The sequence below is a fragment of the Mustela nivalis genome (genome assembly GCF_964662115.1).
Source record: "Mustela nivalis genome assembly, chromosome: 7".
Classification (NCBI taxonomy): Eukaryota; Metazoa; Chordata; class Mammalia; order Carnivora; family Mustelidae; genus Mustela; species Mustela nivalis.
This window is the reverse complement of record NC_139026.1, coordinates 9708385-9726986: the sequence shown is the minus strand read 5'-3', so window position 1 is coordinate 9726986 and position 18602 is coordinate 9708385. Positions and strand designations below refer to the sequence as shown.

At 55.0% G+C, this 18602-nt stretch overlaps 1 protein-coding gene across 1 annotated transcript in view; it reads left to right on the top strand.

Moving 5' to 3' along the window:
- Window positions 1-18602, top strand: part of TRIOBP (TRIO and F-actin binding protein) — a 51917-nt gene that overhangs the window by 6732 nt on the left and 26583 nt on the right. Inside the window, exons 4-8 of the mRNA XM_082740166.1 lie at window positions 725-893; window positions 4529-7370; window positions 12040-12154; window positions 12842-14017; window positions 16603-16680. Coding sequence (XP_082596292.1) covers window positions 725-893; window positions 4529-7370; window positions 12040-12154; window positions 12842-14017; window positions 16603-16680 — 4380 coding nt within the window. The remainder of the gene's footprint in view (window positions 1-724; window positions 894-4528; window positions 7371-12039; window positions 12155-12841; window positions 14018-16602; window positions 16681-18602) is intronic.

The following is an 18602-nucleotide window of genomic DNA, read 5'->3' as shown; positions in this document are numbered from 1 at the left end:
GCTGTCCAGAGCGAGGATGAGACTGGTTCTGGGCTTTGTTCTGGCCACACACCTCTGAGCTCCATGACCTGCCCTGGCATAGATCTCTGGGGGACAGGGGAGAGGGAGCAGGCTGGGGAGCCTAGGCTGGGGGCCATTTGGCTGGGAGAAGAGAAGATTCGGGAACTTTCTGGGGGTATTCGCCCCTCGAAGGGCTGTCGCAGGGCAGGAGAGGCAGGTTATCTGTGAGACCTCCGAGGGAAAGTGATGGGACGGCAGGCGTGGGCTCGAGAAGGCTCACCACCTGCTCTGAGGTAGGGATTTTCATGGCCCCATTCCAGGGCAAGAAAACTGAGGCTCAGAGAAGGGAAGCAGCTTACCCGAGGCCATGTGTCTGGGAAGCAGAGAAGCAAGGCTTTGAACCCACTTCTGTGTGCATCCTGGGGATGTCTCTGGGGACGCCTTTCTACGGCAGGGAGTCCAAATGCCCTGGGTTCAAGTTCCCTCCTGCCTAAACCATTTCCCAGCTGCATGACTTTGGGCAAGTTCTTAGCTCTGACGTACATGCCTGCCTCAAGGGTTGATGGAAGATTAGCTAAGTTCAGCAAAGAGCCCCTCGGGGTCCTGAGTATACAGCAGGTGCTCCTCAATGTCAATGCCTTCCCCCTTATCTACCTATCTCCTGCTGGGAGCCCAGGTCCTAGGGGCTCCAAACACGCTTTCTCCTCCCTTCCCCCTCCCGCAGGACTGGAACACTGTTGCAAGGCAGGAGGAGGCCCCCAGCTGGGACGAGCTCACCGTGATGATCCCGAGAAAGCCACAGGAAGGGCCAAGAGCTGACAGTGCCCGAAAGGCTCCATCTCTCCTCACCCGGTCTCCCGTAGGAGGGGATGCTGCAGGCCAGAGAAAGGAAGGTAAGTCCTGGCTAGGCCAGCTTGGTCACTGTGACCACAGGTGTGGTGATGGCCTGGGGCCTGGCCAGATCTCCCTGGCCATCTGGGTCCTCCGGCACTTCTTACTTTGGTGACCTGAGTAACAACAGTACAGTCCCCATGTAATTATGGAGCAGCCACAGTGTGCCATGTGACCTGCTTTAAATACATCATCTCACAACTGGTTGGTTAGGATCAGGTTGCAACTGACAGAAACCAACTGAAGATAAATGAAATGACTCACAGAAGTAAAAAAATTAGGCAGCTGTGACTTCAGGTATGGCTGGATCCAGGTGTTCAAATAGTATGAGAAATAGGGTCTCTGCTGTGTTTTCTTCTGCTTTGGCTTCATTCTCAGCCAGACCTTACTCCTGGTCTTGGCATGATGAGCCCCAGCAGGACCAGGCCATATCGTACCTACAGATCAGCTCCCAGGAAAGAGGGTACAGTCTTCCCAGTAGGGTTTTCCCTGGGACCCAGCGTGGGTCCTATGCCCAACCTGGTAATCAGGGATGGGGTCGGGCCCCAGCGCACATCTCATGGCCTGAGAGTAGGGGAAGAGATTGCCTACAGGAAATCAGGGGGATTGTTTGGAGAGAAAAGGAAAAGGCCAGTGGGCAGGCCAAGCCCCTAGATGCCTTTGACCCATAATATGAGCCCGGTATGGGTGATGGGAGCACATGGAACATGGGAGTCCGGGGGGAGAGAGAAGCCTAATGTGGGGGGCACCCACACTCTGACCCTCCCTCCAAACCTGTTTTTCCTGCTGTCTGTTCCATGTCACCACCATTCTGATGACTTAGGCCCCAAGTCTTGTGTTCTCCTGATTTCTCCATTTCTTCACCTTTGCATTCAACCCACAGTTCTGGTTAGCTTCACCTGCAGAGCACACCTCAAATCTGTCTCCTTTTTGCCATCTGTACCAGTACTCCCTGGCCAAGCCACCAGTGCCCCTGCTGGGATTGTCACCAGAGTCCCCTACAAGCCTCCGGGTTCTGCCCGGCCTTCTGGGTCCATTCCCCACAGCAGTTGGAGCCACCTTTAAAAACGTGAGGGGCACCTGGGGGGCTCAATTGGTTATGCATCTGAGTTTTGATTTCGGCTCAGGTCATGTTCTCAGGGTCATGAGATCGAGCCCTGCATTGGGCTCCGTGCTGAGTATGGAGCCTGCCTGAGATTCTCTCTCTCTCCCTCTGCGCCTTCCCCTCTCACATGCATGTGTGCTCCCTCTCTCTCTATCTCTAAAAAAAAAAAAACAAACAAACAAAAGCAGGAATCAGATCTTATCACTGCCTCACCCCCACCGCCTGGCCCTCTCAGGCCCTGGGGAGAGGGTGCGTGGGAAGAAGTAAGATCACAGAGGAAAGAGGGAGCCAAATGTCTCCCTGGAGTGAGAGCGGCTAATAGGCAGTCGGGATTTTGTATGACATATCTGCTTTCTTGCTTCTCATGCAGGGCATGTGGCGGGGGGGGTGTGCCCGTCACTCTGAGCCCTGCTTGATCAAAGGTAGCCTCGGAAGGACAGGCTACACAGAGTCCCAGCACATCTGTAGAGCCTGCCCTCTGTGCACATAGGGGCGCTGCGGGACAGAAGTCAGATCCTGGGGGGGCGCTGGGCCAACAGGGATGCCCGAGATGGGCAGGCAAGGAAGAAGGTTGGCGGGGATGGTGACCCAGCGGTGAGGCCTGGGGAGCTGTGGGAGCCCTGCTCGGCCGGCCCTGCCTCAAAGGGCGAGGCAGACGCTACAGGAGGATGGAGCCTTTCCAACATGCACTTCCCTCAGCCTAGAAGGCGGGGCCCCTCCCCCGATGGAGCAGGGATGCCCTTAGGGGTGGCCAGAGCCTCACCAGCCTTGGGAAATCCCTGGATTTTCTTTGAAATGCCGCTGGGAGGCCCTGAGGTTTTTGCCATCTTTGATTTAGAGATAGTTTTGGATTTATAGCAGAGTGGCAGAGAGTCGAGAGAGAGTTTCCATGATACCCGTTGCCCGGTTCGCCTAATGTTGACATCTTACAAAAGCAAAGTCCGACTACCAAACTTAAGAAATGAACATCGATAGAGCACCGCTGTCTAAACTATAGACTTTATGTGGGTTCGCCTGTCTTTCCCACAAATGCCCCTCTGTGGTCCTGAGCACCCATCCAGGACCCCCACTGCGTGGACACAACGTGTCTCCCAGTCTCCTCCAGTCTGATAGCTTTCTTGTCCTTCCTTGTAAGCAGGGGCGATCTAGCTGGGCTTGCTTTTGGGACGATGATCCAGGCCCCCAGAGCAACCATCTAGTCAAGGGATGCAGGTGGCTGATGGGATTGGGGAGGCTGGGAGAACAGGATTTGGAACAACATGGGGCGTCAGTTCATCAGACAACAACGAAAACCTGAAGTGCTACTCTGTGCTTGGTTCTGGTTCCTTGCTAGGTGCTAGAAATTCAGACTTCGGGGACAGCAGCTCAGAAAGTCGGGAGGAAGCAGAGCTTTCCAAGCAGGAGGGAGGCCATCTTAAGCATGGCCTTTATTTTATTTTATTAAGATTTTATTTACTTATCCGAGGGAGAGAGAACGCGTGAGAGAGCTAGCCCAAGCTGAGGGGGTGGGGGAGGGGCAGAGGGAAGGGGAGAGGCAAACTCCTCACTAAGCAGGGAGCCCAACACCCGGCTTGATCCCAGGACCCCAAGATCATGATCTGAGCCGAAGGCAGACACTTAACCCACTGAGCCCCACGGGCGCCCCTTAAGCAAGACCCTTAATGAAAGCAGTCGTGGCTCCTTCTGGAGGAGGCCACTGTACTCTTTACCCCTCTCCTGAAGCTCTGGCCCAGGGACATGTACACAGCTGGGGGCCACCCCATGCTGGGTGACCAAGGGCTGAGGGGGCTGGAGGGGGACTGAGGTCATGGTGGTCCGTCCCTGGGGATGGGAGTTGGAAGGGGTGCCTGTTTAGGGCAGTTGCAGTAATGTCTCCGACCAGGGCTGCTTATACTGTAATATGCTTGCACATTACCAGGTAAGCTTCTTAAAATGTAGATTCTGCGCAGTGCTCCCAGGGGTGGGCCCTGAGAGTCTGCATTTCTAGCAAACTCCCAGGTGAGGCCTACTACAGGTTCACAAAAGCCCATCCCAGGCTCATGGCAGCCCTGAGAGCCTCTGGGCCAGGAGCCTGTCTGGGTTGAAGGAATGGGAGCTTTCTAGAGCTATCGCACATGATGGAGCCTCATTAGAAGAGATATTGGGGGGAGGGTCACAGAACCCCTTTGCAGGCAGTAGGATAGGGAAAGGGAAGTTGCTAGGTAGCTGCCACCAGACCCACCTCTCCTGCTCTCGGGTCACGTGGGCGATTGTCTGAACCGCTCTGGGGACCCCCAGTCTATGTGCCCTTCCAGCTCTAAGAGCCTACGTCCCAGTGACCAGTCAGGCAGGGTTTCCATTTCCAATTCTGAGCCTCAGCTTAAGAGAGGCCTTGGAGCTTTCTCCGATCGAACTCGCTCCAAGGGGTGGAGTCACTTGGCCTGGACAGCGGATCCTCTAAGAAGGGGCTCTGGGCTCTGCCTTCCTCATCTGTCCCAGGGGTCGTGTGTGAGGTCCCTCCCCGTACCTTGAACCAGCCTCTCCTCTCTCCAGACCCCTGCAGTGGGAGCCGAAGTGCCGGACAGCACTGGGCGAAGCTCCGGGGAGAAAGTGGGCACTTCCTGGAGCGGCACCGGTCGGCGCTAACCCAGGTTTCCCGTGCGACACTGCCGGGCGGACCTCGCGGTGCCAGCCCCCAGGCTTCCTCTCTTCATCGTTCTGCCCAGAAGGACGCTGCCCAGACTGCTTCCACACAGGTCGATACCCCCCGAGCCTCCTCTCCCACACAAATCGCCCAACGGGAGAAGCCCAGGACCTCGTCCACCCAACAGGACATCCCCAGGCCTGCCTTCACACAGCACAACACCCCCAGAGCCTCCTCTCCCTCAAGAATCGCCCAACGGGATGACCCCAGAACCTCCTCCGTCCAACGGAGCAACCTTCGAGTTTCCTCTCCCACCAGAACCACCAAACAAGACAACTCTAGAACCTCCTCTGTTCAACAGGACAACATTCAGACTTCTTTTCCCACGTGTACTTCTCAGAGGGACAATCCCAGAGGCCCCTCTCCCAATAGAACCACCCCGCGGGACAACTCCCGGGTGTCCTGTCCCCAGCGAGACAATCCCAGAGGCGCCTCTCCCAACAGAAGCACCCAGCGGGACAACCCGCGGACACCCTGTCCCCAACGGGACAATCCCAGAGGCCCCTCTCCCAACAGAACCACCCCGCGGGACAACTCCCGGGCACCCTGTCCCCAGCAGGACAATCCCAGAGGCGCCTCTCCCAGCAGAACCACCCCGCGGGACAACCCCCGAACACCCTGTCCCCAACGGGACAATCCCAGAGGCGCCTCTCCCAACAGAACCACCCCGCGGGACAACTCCCGGGCACCCTGTCCCCAACGGGACAATCCCAGAGGCGCCTCTCCCAACAGAAGCACCCAGCGGGACAACCCCCGAACACCCTGTCCCCAACGGGACAATCCCAGAGGCCCCTCTCCCAACAGAACCACCCCGCGGGACAACTCCCGGGCACCCTGTCCCCAGCAGGACAATCCCAGAGGCGCCTCTCCCAGCAGAACCACCCCGCGGGACAACCCCCGAACACCCTGTCCCCAACGGGACAATCCCAGAGGCTCCTCTCCCAACAGAACCACCCAGCGGGACAACCCCCGGACACCCTGTCCCCAACGGGACAATCCCAGAGGTGCCTCTCCCAGCAGAACCACCCAGCGGGACAACCCCCGGACACCCTGTCCCCAACGGGACAATCCCAGAGGCTCCTCTCCCAACAGAACCACCCAGCGGGACAACCCCCGGACACCCTGTCCCCAACGGGACAATCCCAGAGGCTCCTCTCCCAACAGAACCACCCCGCGGGACAACTCCCGGGCACCCTGTCCCCAACGGGACAATCCCAGAGGCGCCTCTCCCAGCAGAACCACCCCGCGGGACAACCCGAAAGCTTCTTGTATTCAACAGAACAACCCTAGGACCTCTTCTAGTCAACGAGACAATCCACAGTCTTCCTCTCAGCGGGACAGCCCTGGAGCATCCTCCCCTCGATGCTGCCCGAAACGGGACCACCCTGGACCGTCACCTCCCCATCGCTCCGCCCAACGGAACAACCCCAGGAATTCTTCACCCCATCGTACTAACAAAGACATCCCCTGGGCCTCCTTTCCCCTCCGCCCAACCCAGAGCGAAGGCCCCCGAACCTCTTCCCCATCTCGCTCCAAGCAAAGTGAGGTTCCCTGGGCCTCCATTGCCCTTCGGCCAACCCAAGGGGACAGGCCTCCTCAGACCTCCTCTCCCACTAGGCCAGCTCAGCGCGACCCACCTCTGTCCTCCTCCGGATCTGCCCAGCACAGCTCGCCATCTCAGGCTGCGTCCTCCTTCCATAACCCGGGCCCCCACAGTGCCTCCCGGACCTCTTCCCCTCTGTACCCTGCTACCCGCGGGGCACCCCAGACCTCTCCGGAGCCCTCCCAGCCCCCATGCTCGGTCTGTATTGGGCATCGGGACGCCCCTCGAGCTTCTTCACCTCCTCGCTACTTGCAACATGACCCATTCCCCTTCTTCCCAGAACCCCACGCATCTGAGACAGAATTGCCCCACCACACCCCCCCCTACATACCTCCAGCCGTGTGCATTGGACACCGGGATGCCCCCCGGGCTTCCTCACCCCCCCGCCACACCCAGTTTGACCCCTTCCCCTTCCTCCCAGACACATCTGATACTGAGACTCAGTCCACCCAGCACGACCCTCCTCAGCTCCCCCCACCTGTGTGTATTGGGTACCGGGATGCACCCCGGGCCTCCTCTCCGCCACGCCAGCCCCCAGAACCCTTCCTGTTATTCCAGGATCTTCCCAGGGCCAGCACTGAGAGCCTCGGCCCCTCCACAGACTCTCTGCACGAGCCCCCCCACATGCCCACCCCCGTGTGCATCGGGCACCGGGATGCGCCCTCCTTCTCATCCCCACCACGCCAGGCCCCGGAGCCCTCCCTCTTTTTTCAGGATCTCCCAGGGACTAGTATGGAGAGCCTGGCCCCCTCCACTGACTCTCTGCAGGGCTCCCCCGTGCTGCCTCCCCAAGTGTGCATCGGGCACCGGGATGCACCCCGAGCCTCCTCCCCACCCCGCCACCCCCCCAGTGACCTAGCACTCCTGGCACCGTCACCTCCGCCAGGCAGCTCAGGGGGCTCCCGGGGCTCAGCAGCCCCTGGGGAGACCAGGCACAACCTGGAGAGGGAGGAGTACACCATGCTGGCCGATCTGCCCCCGCCCAGGAGGCTGGCGCAGAGGGAGCCAGGGCCCCAGTGCAGCAACGGCGGCCGCACCCGCAGCCCTGGCCGTGCGGAGGTGGAGCGCCTCTTCGGGCAAGAGCGCAGGTGAGCTCAGGGCGGGGCCAGCCAGGTGGGCTGGGGAAGAGGCTCAGTGGCAGGACAGGTGGAAGCTCCACAGGCTTAGGTGGCAGATGGAAAGGGTTCAGACCCCCACCGTGCCACTGACTGGCTGTGTAACCTTGGGCAAGTCACTTCTCTGTGTTTCCACATTTTAGGAGGTTTTTTTGGACAACGGAGTGATACTGTGTGTAGCCTAGTGGTTAAGATCAAAGGCCAGGGTCAGGCGGGCTGAGTTCAAATCCTGGGTCAAACCCACCCCAACAAACTATATGACCTCGTGAAGTGATTTAACCTCCCTGAGCCTCAGTTTCCTTATCTGTAAAATGGGGATAATGTTAGTACAGTAATTTCAATAAGGTTAAACTCTCAAACCCTTTCTTTGATCCAGACTCACAGGTTTATTTTTTTTTCCTTCTTACATGAGAGAAAAGGAAGTACTTATGATATTTTTTCTGCTTTAAAAAATCTAAAATTTTAAATTTAAAAAATTTTAAAAAATTTTTAAATTAAAAAAAATTTTTTAATTCTTTTTTTTTTTTTTTCTGCTTTAACCAAGAAAACTCATGGGTCACCTTGAACTTCAGAGAACAGAGATGTCAGTTTAAAATGAATGGCCAAAACCACATATTTTAAATAAGAGAACTCCCAGAATTACAAATTTTGTAGAAGTTACATGTCACTTTTGTGAGACATGGCAACAGTGTCAGAAGTCCTTTCCATGTGTCCCACAGTGACCTTGGTCAGCAGGGACACACAGGTGGTTTATGACCCAGAGCATTGGCTTTGGCATAGCTGTGGGGAGGGAAAACATTTTCTCCTGATCTGGCTGAGATTCCTTTCTCTGGCAGTTGCAGCGTCAAGAGTTTTCAAGAATCGGGGCTGGAATTCCATGAGTTAAGGTTAAGAGAACCTGAAAAAGTAGGTCTGGAAGTCTCAAAACTTAGGGTATATAATTCAGTGCATTATAGTGTATTGACTGAGACGTAAAACCTCATTTGAGAACTTTCCACCACCCCAGGAGTGGGTCATATTTTGCATTCCAGAATTTTTCTGTTTTCCTTGGGGCAATGTTTTCTCTTAGATTTGAATGTACTAGAGCAACCTTACCTCTGATTCTTCAAATTTCCTTCTCCAGTTAAGTTTTATCCATTTACTACCACCCAGGTGAAAACCTGTGGGGTCTCCATCATTAATGTAATTCTCTCTTTGGCCTTAAAAGAAACCACACATACACACACATTTAAAAAAATTTTTTAGTTAATATATACTGGGTTATTTGCTTCGGGGGTACAGGTCTGTGAATCATCAGGCTTACACATTTCACAGTACTCACCACAGCACATTCCCTCTCCCTACCCCCCTGCCTTCAGCAACCCTCAGTTTGTTTCCTGAGATTAAGAGTCTCTTATGGTTTGTCTCCCTCCCTTGTTCCATCTTGTTTCATTTTTTTCCCTCCCTACCTGCCATGACCCTCCGCCCTGCCTCTCAAATTCCTCATATCAGAGAGATCATATGATAATTGTCTTTCTCTGATTGACTGACTTCGCTCAGCACAATACCCTCTCGTTCCATCCACGTCGCAAATGGCAAGATTTCGTGGGTTTTTTGATGGCTACGTAGTATTCCGTTGTATGCATCTACCACATCTTCTTTATCCATTCATCTGTTGATGGACATCTGGATTCATTCCATAGTTTGGCTGTCGTGAACACACACACATTTGAATTTTCTTAGGGCAGCTTTGGGTTCATAGCAAAATTGAGTCGAAAGTACAGAGATTTCCCATTCAGCCCCTACCCCACCTGTACTTGCAGCATCCCTCTCCCCAACCCCGACTACAACAGCCCCCGCCAGAGTGGAGCGTTTTTTATAAACCCTGAACCTACATTGACACGTCATTATTACCCACAGTCCATACTTTACAGCAGGACTCCCTTCTGATGGGGCACATTCTGTGTGTTTGGACAAATGTATAATGACATGTATCTACCATTACGCTGTTACACAGAATATTGAACTGCCCTAAAAACCCCCATTTCTTTGTTTTTTTATGATTACTATTTTTGGTCCAATATCAATTTGCTTAACTTCGATTTTATCTGATAATTCAGCAGGGACACTAAAGGTCTTTAAACCACAGTTATATTTTCTTCTTCTCGTACTTTTTTTTTTTTTTCTTATGGGGATAACTTTGAGAGAGAGAAAGCATTTATAAGAGAAGTCAGGAATATGTTTATAATCTTGTTAACCGCTTAATTATTTTTCCATAGGTACTTATATTCATTTTATTTTACTCTTTTTAAAGTTGTTTACCTTTTTAAAACATTATGGTAGTATAATTGATAGACAAGAAAAATTGCATATATTTCATGTCTACATTTTGGTGAAGTAAACTATCTACTTTTTAACCAAGGCTTTATAACTCTACTGAAGACTTAAAGTTTTTTTTTCTCATGTATGGCACTTTTTCCAAATAGAAAAACATTTGCTGTCTGAAGATAAAATTTTAAAACCTATTTAAATATCTGTAAGGGACTGAAAGTTTTGAGTGGGTGGCTAGAGGATCATGCTTTTATGTTCTCCTATATATCAATTCAACATGTGTTTATTGAGCATCTACTCTGTCTAAGCATTGTGTAACTGAGCCTGGAAAATTTCTCTTAACGGGCTATCACATTAAAGCATTAGGCGTTTTGGCTTGAGACTTCATTTTTCTCCCCTAGATGCCTTTGGAATCCCTTATCTTAGCATCATATAAATACTTTGTAATTTCTTGAATTTAAAACAGAGCCTTCATGGAATTTGCTAGACTTGATGACTTTTGTTCTTCTTAAACGATTTTATTTATTTATTTGACAGACAGAAATCTCAAGTAGGCAGAGAGGCAGATAGAGAGAGAGGGGGAGGCAGGCTCCCCACTGAGCAGAGAGCCCGATGCGGGCCTCGATCCCAGGACCCTGAGATCATGACCTAAGCCAAAGGCAAAGGCTTTAACCCACTGAGCCACCCAGGCACCTTGCCTTCTGTTTTTTAATACCCCCTCTAAGTAGAGTAGAGCCCATCCAAACCTCCAGAGGAAACATGTTTCCTTTGCCACACCAACACTGAGGAAGAGGCAGCCCAAGGGGATGGGCTTCTCCTTTGGCTTCTCAGAATGTTCTTGAATCCTTTCTTCCTATCTCTTGATTCCACATAGGGGAAACTTCTCAGAAGGGATGAGGGTTGGGCAAGCTGGAGTTTATACGGAGAGTGCTTCCACGCAAAAGATCACCCATTCTCCTGTCCGCCCTGCACTCAGTGGTTTTCTCTATTCTCCTCCCCAACCGAGTCACGTTTGGGGCTTTCGCTTTGTGGAGCCTCCAACGTCTGGTTCTGGGGAAAACTCCCTCTGAGGCCTCAGATCTCGCAGAGCAAGGAACCCCCCTAGTCTCAGATAGATCAAAAATGGAAGCGGATCAGGCCGCACTCAAACACAGAAGCCCTAACTCCAGAGGAGAGAAATTTGGTTTCTTGTGAGTCTTCTGCTCAGAACTCAAAAGAAAAACTTGATGTTTTTAAAAATATTTTATTTATTTATGTGAGATCGAGAGTGAGCGAGCATGAGCAGGGGGAGATGCAGAGGGAGAGGGAGAAGCGGACTCCCCGCTGAGCGCAGAGCTCGATGCGGGGCTCCATCCCAGGACCCTGAGATCTTGACCTGGCCGAAGGCAGATGCTTAGCCCACTGAGCCACCCCGGTGCCCCTATGGGTCTGATTCACGGCTACCCCAGTAAGCAGGACAATGAACTGGAACGAGGGACTTTTTACAGCTTAGAGGTTGGATGTGGCAACAATGCCCGGAGTCCAGGCGTCTTAGAAGTGACATTTGCGTGGACAGTTTACGTTGGCCTTTCCGGGAATGTAGAGGATGTTTCTTCCTTCTGATCTTGCTCAGAGCTCTTTTACCAGCAGCTACGGTGGCCTGGGATGTTCAAGGCTAAGTGCTAGAAAGCTCTTAGTTAGCGAGGGGGAGGAAAGGCGAGCCTGGGAAATCCCAAACTCACCATGTGGACAGGAAAAGGGCAGTGAGAATGGGATATGGGGGCACGTAACTCTCTACATCTCCCCTCCCACCTCAGGGGGTGCATGGACAAACTGGGATGGTCAAGGGCTTGGTACCTGGAACATAGGAAGGGCTCAGTTAGTGTTTGCTGTTATGATCATGTGTGCACAGTGCCTGGCACACAGTAGATGCTCAATAAATCTTAATTCCCAAAAGGTCCAGTCTAAACTTTGTCTAGGGGTGAGTGGTGGGCTGCTCGTGGGGTGGTAGTCAGAAACAGTAAGTATTAAGTGAGACAGGAGGTAGTTGAGGCCAAGGCTAAGCGCCCCCCCACACACACCTGTACTTAAATTTTTCCCCACTTCATCGCCCTCCGAGGTAGATAGATTAGAGCGGTCGACCATCCTCATTTTTCAGAAGGGGAAACTGAGAACCTGAGAGGATCATCCCTTACTTGGGGCCCTTTGATGTGGTCATCCCAGGGCCCAGTGGGATGTGGGGCTTCCCAGTCTCCCACATCTCCTCCTGTTGTGGGCGGGAGTAGAGGAGCAGGGATGCTGGGAGTGGGACAGCCCCAAGGTCCCTCAGAGGGGGGGCTGCGTTTGCTCATAGGAAGTCCGAGGCACCGGGGGCCTTCCAGGCCCGGGACGAGGGGCGGTCGCAGCGGCCCAGCCAAGGTCAGAGCCAACTTCTCCGAAGACAGTCCAGCCCTGCCCTCAGCAGGGAGGTGAGCACTGCCAGTCTGCCTCGGGGCCCCTGCACCCCCGAGATATGGGCCACTGCTTCTCCTCTCCCCCAGGAACCAGGCAGGGGTCTTGGGAGGGGAGGTCCTTTATGAAAGGGTCAGAGTTCCCATCATGGGCATCCGGCTTCCCATTCTCCCAAAGAGCCAGCAGCTCTTGGCAAAATTGAGAAGGACCCCACGTTAGTCCTTTGAAGATAGCCCTTCTTCAAGGGCTTAGGCACCTGCTATGTTGAGGCGTTTTCAGGGAAAGCTCTGGATGCGTCATTCCGGCTTTAAGGGCTTTCTCTTCCAAAGTGGCAAGTCATATTTTTAAAGAAACTCTTAGAGAGCAAGGCCGACCCAGTGGAGTGGGGTATTGGTGGTGAAAATTCCGGAACCTGATAGCGCAGGTTGGAATCAGTACCTTGGCCCAGGGGGTGCGGGGGAGCAGGAAAGTAAGCAGCATTTTAAAGATCTCTTTCTGAAAGTGAGGAGACGGGGTGAAAGGAAAGAGCTGACCCCCCCAGGGAGGGAAATCAGGGACCCTAGGTGCTTTGCGACCTGCTGTCCTCCAGGCTGCTGCGGAGACAGACTGCCTCTCCCCAGGCCTGGTGAGGACCAGTCTGTCCTACAGAGGGGCTGCCCGGTCAGGGTCCTGGAGCCTCACCGAGCCCCTCACCTCATCCTCAGGTAACCAAGCCCCTTGCGAAGCAGGCAGAACCGGCCCGGCGGAGTCAAGCGGAGCCCTGTCGTCCCAGGAGCCCTGAGAGGCGGCCTGAAGGGGACCGGCGGCTCCAGGGGACCTCGCTGCCCCCAAGGACATCAGCCAGGACCCCTGAGAGGGAGCGGCGGACAGAGAGACCTCTGGAAAGTGGCCGGGCAGGCCCAAGACAGCCTCTGGGGGGGTGGCGGAGTCAGGAGGGGCCTCCAGGAACCCAGGGCCCTCACAGACATCTGGAGAGAGGGTGCAGCAGCCCGCAGGAGGGCCCAGGCCTGGGGGGCTGGCAAGGACTTGGGGAGCCCAGCCGGGGGCTTGCCAGAGCCCCAGAGGGAACTTGGAGGGGCCCTCTCAGGGAGTCCGAGGAGAGCTGGGAGCAGGAGGGTGGCCCGACTGGCCACAGGGGGCAGGCAGAGGCCTGGGAGGAGCCCCCCGGGAATAGGTTTCGGGAGGCCCCTGACAGGCCTGCTCTCAGAGGCTGGGCCAGCCTGCAGGAGCTGCCCAGTGCCCACCAGACTAAGAGCCCCCCAGAGAACTCCAGGGTAGGCCCAGAAGAGTTCTTGAAATCCCAGAGGCCTGAGATACCCACTACCATGGGCTGGGGGGCTGAGGGAACGCGCCCACCCCTGCACAGTCCTGAGAGGCGATCCGAGCTCTACTGGAAGGACCTTGTGGGCCTTCTCGGGGCGCCCAGAGAAGGGGCCTGGGGCCGGATAGAGGAGTCAATGCTCACCTCCCACCTTCCCAGGTTGGACTGGGAAGGCCTCCTAGAGCTCCTACGGGCCCAGCTGCCCCGCAAGGACCCAGCTGGACACTGGGGTCCCCCGGCCCCAGCTTCAGGGGGTCCCCCGGCCCCGGCTTCAGGGCCAGAAGTGGGTTCCCCAGGCACAAATGGCACCCCGGAGCTAGAGCGACAGGGCCAGCCTGATGGCTGGGAGGAGTCCACCCTGGTCAACGGACAGAGCCAGAGCGCTGGGCAGTGGCCCGGGAGCTCCGCCCAGCCGCCCAGCCCTGCCTGCACCTCCACCCAGTGGCCAAAGACCAGAGTGACGAGGGGACCAGAGACCTCACCTATGGCTGGTCTGGAAGAGATGGGCCAGCTGGGGAGCAGGAGCCCTGCAGAGGGTCCCAGCTTGCCAGAGTGGGAGGTAAGTTCATCTCCCGTGCAAGGGGCAGCCTGACAATCTGCCCCACCCAGACAAGTATCCTTCGAAAGGCCTCCCTCCGGCTCCTGCACACCCTCCGAGGCTCAGCCCTAACCCTCCCTCCTGACCAGCACTTTCCCAGCCCCCAAACTGGGCAGCAGTGATAACGACCCACACTCTTTGATGAGCAGCATTAGCTCCCATCTAAGCCCGGGTCTGAATGTTTTCTGATATTTTCCTCATTTAATCTCCATAGCAACCTGATGAGAAAGGCACCGTGTATTCACAGATCAGGAACCTGAGGCCCAGAGAGCACACAGCTAGTGAGGGCTGGGGCGGGCAGGCAAGCAAGGTGCTCTGCCCAGGGCGTGCCCCTTTCCATGCTGCTCAGGCTCTGCTTCCTGTGGCCTCTGGTGGCTCCCACCTGACCCTGGCTGGGACCGCAACCAGTGTGGTCAAGTCCCCTCCCCCACTGCCCTATTCAAAGTTCCTCAAAGTCCAGACAGTATCACTTAGCCCTCTCTGGCCCCTACAGCTTCTCTTAGGCACAGGGAAGAGGTTGTGCCAATGCTGATTGGGTTGAGCCAAGAGCTAAGCCCTGCTGTTTAAATCAGGGCACGTGTGCAAGGTAGGCCCAGGGCCTGGCACAGAGTGGGAGTTCACTAGGTCCCTTCCCTGCCTCCTTCGCCCCAGCAGCAGGGACCCTCTGCCATTGCCTGGAGCCTCTACCTGAAGATGGTGGCCAGGGAGGGTCCCGGAGGCCAGAACGGGGCCTCAGCTCCCTGGAAACACAGCACATGCTTTGGGGCACCGAGCTTCTCTTGCCCTGTAAAATGGGACCAGATGCTTCCCATCTAGCCTTCGCAGGGGTGGTATGGAGGCTCTGCCTGATCACCCAAACTCCCTCACTTCCTGATGTCCCACCCGCCGCCGCCGCCTTCCTGGACGACAGGGATGGTTCATGCTGTCCCGGGTTCTGAGCGTGGTGCTTCACACCTTATGCCTCCCATGCCTCCACCTGAGAGAAGGCTTGGCCTCATCCAGCATTTACTAAGGATCATGCATGTATCAGTTGTCCCCAGTGACCAAAACCCCGGTTTTTAACTGCCATGTTGTAAATCCTCTGAGCACAGGGCCTGCCCGGGAGCCCCTTTCTCTGTATTTCTCTGAGGCTTTTGTCTGCTGGCTCTCCAGTCGACTCAGTGTGGACAAAAGAGTTGCAGGGATGAACCAGCTTGGTCCTGCTGTCTTGGCCAGAGGGAGTTCCGGGAATTTGGAGCCCCCCACCCCAAAAAGCTGTCAGGCTAATCAGGGAGGCAGATGGACCCCAGGCAGCTCGGGGAGGAGGGGTGCTCGGTCGCAGTGGATGCTGGGACACGGCTGCCTGGCCCCGCTCTGCTGGAAAGATCCTTCTCCTGCATTTGCTCAGTGGTGAGGCCTTAGGAAGTTAGCCATTGCCTCCAGGGAGGGGCGGGAGCAACAGGTATTTAAGGGCATTTCACGAATGACATCGCAGAGGTATTTACCAGGTTGCTGGGGTGCCATTTGGTCCCCCTCTTTGCAAATCCTTGGCCTGACCTCCCTCTGGCCTTCCTCCCACCCCTCATTCGCTCTCTCTTTGTGGAGCTGTTGGCAGAGCTCCGCGGGACCATCTCATCTCCCTACCTTTGCACGGGCTTTTCCCATTGCTTAAAATGCTCTTCCCTTCCCTCTTCAGTCACCAAACACTCGTTCATTGTTCAAGTCTTAGACCAGGTGCGATGCTCTGAGATACCTTCCCTGAGTACCCACCCCGCCTCTACATTGGTAATGCTTTCCTTCTAGGCTCAGTGGTTCTGCTCCCCTCCATCTGGCCACACTCAGTTACCATTTCCCCCATAAGAAAGACGGGCTGCATGGGGGCGGGAGCTGTGTCTACTTTATCTCTGCCCTTCTGGCCCCTGGCCCAGGACGTGACACAAAGGAGGAGCTCAACTCGATGGATGATTGATCAGGGAATCCATGAACCTTGAGTGCATGCAAGAAACAAATGGAGGGTGGGTCCATCATCATGGGTAGATGATGGATAAATGGTGGACAGTAGTTGTGTAAGTGGGCGATGGACAGATAAATAAGTAAATATACTATATAAAGGGCTGTTGGGTCGAAAGTTGGGTGGGTGATGGTGGAACAGGTAATAGGAGTTGGATAGATGATGTTGCTTAGATGACAGATGGGATGATGAACTGATGGAGGGATGAATGTGAGTAGAAAATAGATGGATGGATGGTGTGTGGAAGGGTAAATGTGGCACATGGATGATGGGCGATGAATGAATGTTGGAAGATGATGGATGGTTGGATGTTGGATGGGTTGAGAAAGGCTACATGGATGGAGGACGGATGGATGAGTAGGATGATGGATGTTGAATAGGTTAGTGAGTAGATAATATAGGGGTAGACTTTGGCTGGTTGGATGGATTATACATGGGTCTATGGATGTTGGATGCTAGATGGGTGTTGGATGGATGGATGACGAATGGTTGGATAAGAAGGTGGATACAGTCTGGGGAATAACATGGGTTAAGCTATGTTCTTTCTTATCTCCAGTTCCAATCAGAGGAGCCCGAGGAGTCAGAACCAAGCAAAGGCCAAGACTCACTGACCGACCAGAAGCATGCAGACTCGGTAGTTGGGTCATGGGTGTGGGCTCATAGGGAGGTAAAGGGAAGGGAAATCAGGTTGGAGGGCTGAGGTCCTCTGATGAGCTTTGGGATGGTCCAGACCAAGGTTGGCTCCACCATGGGGTCATCTGTGTGCCTGGTAGGGCCTTGAGAGGAGGGGCTCCAGAGGTTCTGGGTCGCAGAGCCATCTTTGGGCCTGAGGTTCTGCTTTTGACTTGCAAGGATGCCCTGAAAAGTCACTCCTCTTTTCTGGGCAAATGGCAGCTTGACCCCGGTGATGACTGAAGGCAAGGCCCTTCTGGTTCTGGAGGGCTGGCCAGGCAGGGAGAAGGGGTAGAGATTCCAAGAGCTGGAGCCAGAGAACCACTGAAGAGGGCTAGGAGGTGCTGCTGTCCTCTGAGCCTGCATGGTCTCCAGGGCCCGGGGCGGTTGGGAGAGATGTGTGCAGGGGGCGGGACTCAGCGAGCCTGCCAGGAGGCCTGGCAATCGACTGGAGCCCATCACTGCGCCCCGCCCCTCCCACAACCTGCCAAACAGACTGTTCTCATCACCCTCAGCCTCCAGAGAGGTGAGGTCAGAGCGGATAGCCTGGAGCAGCGGGAGGCAGGGCGAAGGAGACAGACTGCTTGGGGCTGTGCTTTCCTCATCCTGCCCTTGTTGAGCTGTTTCCTCGCTGCCGCCGGAGAAGCTGATTGGTGGTGGTGGGAGGGGGGGAGGCATCTGTCTGGCAGCCTGGAACCCCCTGGTCTGGCCCTGGCGCTCATCAGAGCTGGGCGGGGGCGGATTCTGTCCCTCCCCGTGCAGATGAGGGAACGAGTCATCCCAGGTCACACAGCGAGGCAGAGGCTGACCTCCAGCTAGAAGCTGGAGCTCGGGACCCCCATCCTGCAGTCCCTTTGATTGCTGGTTCTGTCCCGATTCCTCAAGTGGCCTCCCCCAATGGCAGCGAGATTTTCATGGCTCAGTGGCCCGTCTCCCCGTCTGTGACACGAGAGGGGACAGAGGACTGGTCACTAAAGGTGCTTCTAGCTCTCACAGGGGCTCCGGCAACTTTGCTCTTCCTCTTTCTGGGTTATTTCTTCATACTTCCTGGGGCCAGAGTTTGGTGAACAAGGAAGAAATAGCCATCTAGGGGTCCCCTGATAATCTCCACCAACGTGGAAACCTCTCAGTATAGCCCCAGGCAACCAGGACTGGACAGAGCCGATGCCTGTCTTGTTCGCTCATTCGTTCATTCATTCATTCATCCATCCATTTATTCATTCATCCACGTACACTTAACCAGCACCTTCTGTATGCCTGGGTATGGGCCGGGAGCCAACTGGATGCATGGAGCTCCTGGTCCAGTGGCCAGAGCTGTGCCGGGGGAATGTGGTGGCAAGGTGGGGGAGAAGCCCCTCCCCCAAAGCCATCCTAGGCCTGTGCTCTGATGCTTTAGGTCCCATTGCCAGATGATCTCTTGCTTCTGAAAAGTGGGGATACCTGGACTCTGTCCTTCCTCTCTGCCAGTAAGCTGCGCCTCTGCTTCTCTGTGGCCTGTCTCCCCAAGGATGTCTGCAAAGGGGCCGCATTTGGGGGGCCTGCCAGGGGTGGTTGCAAAAGTCTGTGACTCATTCTTTTCCTGGGGGGGAGAGGAAGGCAGATGGGGGGGTACTTGTGTGACCTTTTGGTTACCGTGGGATATATGTTAATCTCCTGATTCTTTAACATTGGAACCTAACGCAAAATAATCTGAAAACCCTATGCAGGCTGAACACATGGCAGGGGTTTGCACGCCCCTCCGACTGGACACCGGTGGTCTGACTTTAGGGTGGTGAAGGGCATGTGTCCAAAGGCGCTGAGCCCCAAGAACCCTATCAGGCGAACACCCCGTAGTGTGAATGAGTTAACAAGCTCTTTCCTTGGCAGCTCTGTGAGACGAGAAAG